Genomic DNA, 2173 nt, shown 5'->3' with positions numbered 1-2173 from the left:
GGCTGCGGTGGCCGGGAGTGGCCACGACACTCCAGTCTGGGCGACAGAGTGAGACTCCGACTCAAAAGAAAAAAACAAAAACGAAATCGTCTTCAGGCTGACCAGGTGCGGGGGGTGGCGTGGGGGTGGGAGGCTCACGCCTGTCATCCCGGCCCTTGGGGAGGCCGAGGCGAGAGGATTGCCTGAGTCCAGGGGTTCGAGACCAGCCTGGGCAACTTGGTGGGACCTCGTCTCTACTGTAAATCAAAAAATGAGCCGGGCGTGGTGGCGTATGCCTGTAGTCCCAGCTACTCGGGAAGCCGAGGGGGAAGGATCGCCGGAGCCCAGCAGGTCGAGGCTGCGGTGGCCGTGAGCGTGCCACTGCACTCCCGCCTGGGGGACGGAGCGAGACTCCAACTCGGAAAAAGAAAAAGGTCGTCTTCGGGTCGAATTCTCGAGTCCCAGTGGCAGTGGGGCCACTGATGTGACTTACGCCTTCTTGGCAGTTCTTACCCATTTCTTGTGGAACTAGCATCCTTGGTGACACAGGGTGAGCTGGCCTGAGCAGAAGCGGTGGACAACCAGCGGTACAGGCTGAGCGGAAGGATCGCTTGAGTCCAGCAGGCGGAGGCTGCGGTGGCCATGAGGGTGCCACTGCACTCCACCCTGGTTGACAGAATGAGACTGACTCAAAATTGAATAAATAAATACAGCCAGGCGTGGTGTCTCAAACCTGTAATCCCACCACTTTGGGAGGCCGAGGCATGAGAATTGCCTGAATCCAGGGGTTCGAGACCAGTCTGATCAACTTGGTGAGACCTCGTCTCTACAGTAAATCAAAAAATTAGCTGGGTGTGGTGGCGCATGCCTGTGTTCCAGCTACTTGGAAGGCTGAGGTGAAAGGATCACCTGAGCCCAGCAGATTGAGGCTGTGGTGGCCATGAGCGTGCCACTGCGCTCCAGCCTGGGGGACAGAGTGAAACTTCAAGTATAGATAAATAAACAAACGCATCTTGAAGAGTTTTTCAACTCCTCGACACACCTTTTAAAGTCTCCCCTAAACTGGTACACCCCTTTCACAAGGAAGGCAAAACTACCACCTTCCCCCACACTTGGTAGTCCTGACTCTGATCCCCAGAGGAATGCTGACCAACCAAGCAGGACCTGTGTTATTTGAAATCTCTCTTTTGCCTTCTGGATTTTAACTTGACAAGCATTCTGTGAACAGGCATTGCCCTTCAGAAGGCATTTCTGTATGCTGGTGGAGAAACAAGACAGACGCATCAATAACTTGGACTTTCCCTGCTGGCATCTTTTCTGTTCAAAGCCTACACGTGCCTCAGGCGGTGTTTGCTCAAGGGAGGACTCAGCTAGAGGTGGGAGGAAGAAATGAGGAAGGCTACACTTAGCTCATCTTGAACTTTTCTCAAAACGAGCAGTTGCTTGGGTTGAGAAATGAACCTGGGAGCGTCTTATCGCAATCTCCTGACGTAAGCTTCTCTTTTGCAGATTTCTTACTCCAGGAAGAAAAATGGCATCTGTTGCAGTCGATCCACAACCGGTATGGATTTTGAATAGCTGTTTCTTGACTCCTTCCTCTCCCCTGTGTTTTGGAGGTTGATAACCACCCCCACCCCCATTTGGTTGCAGAGTGTGGTGACCAGGGTGGCCAGCTTGCCCCTGGTGAGCTCCACCTACGACCTCATGTCTTCAGCGTATGTGAGCACAAAGGATCAGCATCCCTACTTGAAGTCTGTGTGTGAGATGGCAGAGAAGGGCGTGAAGACCATCACCTCGGTGGCCGTGACGAGTGCTCTGCCCATCATCCAGATGTTAGAGCCGCAAAGTGAGTTCTGATGTTTCCCTGGAGATGCAGTCAAGGGACTGGGTCGGGGTGAGCCCCTGAGCTCCTGACAGCAACATCGGGGAATCCTCAGCTTTCCCTGAGAACGCGCTGCCTTTACCTAGAAAACGTCTTGTGACACTCCTTGTCATAGAAGACCTCTTTCATAGCAGTGGTAGGTGTTTGTGACTCCCAGAGACGCTTCTGTGTTGGCAACCGAGATCCCAAGGGAAGCATTCAGGGGTGAATTGAAATAACTGATTTTAAAGCCGGGCTCAGTGGCTCAGCCTGTAATCCCGTGCTTTGGGAGGCTGAGGTGAGTGGATTGCCTGAGCCCGCGGGTTCAAGACC

General features: G+C 53.5%; 1 protein-coding gene across 2 annotated transcripts in view; it reads left to right on the top strand.

The window, feature by feature from the left end:
• The first annotated feature begins 21 nt into the window (after positions 1-21).
• Positions 22-2173, top strand: part of PLIN2 (perilipin 2) — a 32413-nt gene continuing 30261 nt past the window's right edge. Inside the window, exons 1-3 of one of the 2 annotated variants that reach the window (XM_008064117.1) lie at positions 22-105; positions 1489-1540; positions 1630-1825. In XM_008064117.1, the coding sequence (XP_008062308.1) occupies positions 1511-1540; positions 1630-1825 (226 nt within the window). In that variant the 5' untranslated portion in view covers positions 22-105; positions 1489-1510. Of the gene's footprint in view, positions 106-1420; positions 1541-1629; positions 1826-2173 lie in introns of those variants that run through there. The other variant, XM_021715581.1, reaches the window with a different exon arrangement.

This window comes from Carlito syrichta, unplaced genomic scaffold (genome assembly GCF_000164805.1).
Source record: "Carlito syrichta isolate Samal-C Ts95f unplaced genomic scaffold, Tarsius_syrichta-2.0.1 Scaffold307203, whole genome shotgun sequence".
In the NCBI taxonomy this organism is placed as follows: domain Eukaryota; kingdom Metazoa; phylum Chordata; class Mammalia; order Primates; family Tarsiidae; genus Carlito; species Carlito syrichta.
Note: the sequence above shows the minus strand (reverse complement) of the source record. Positions and strands in the feature narration are given on the sequence as shown.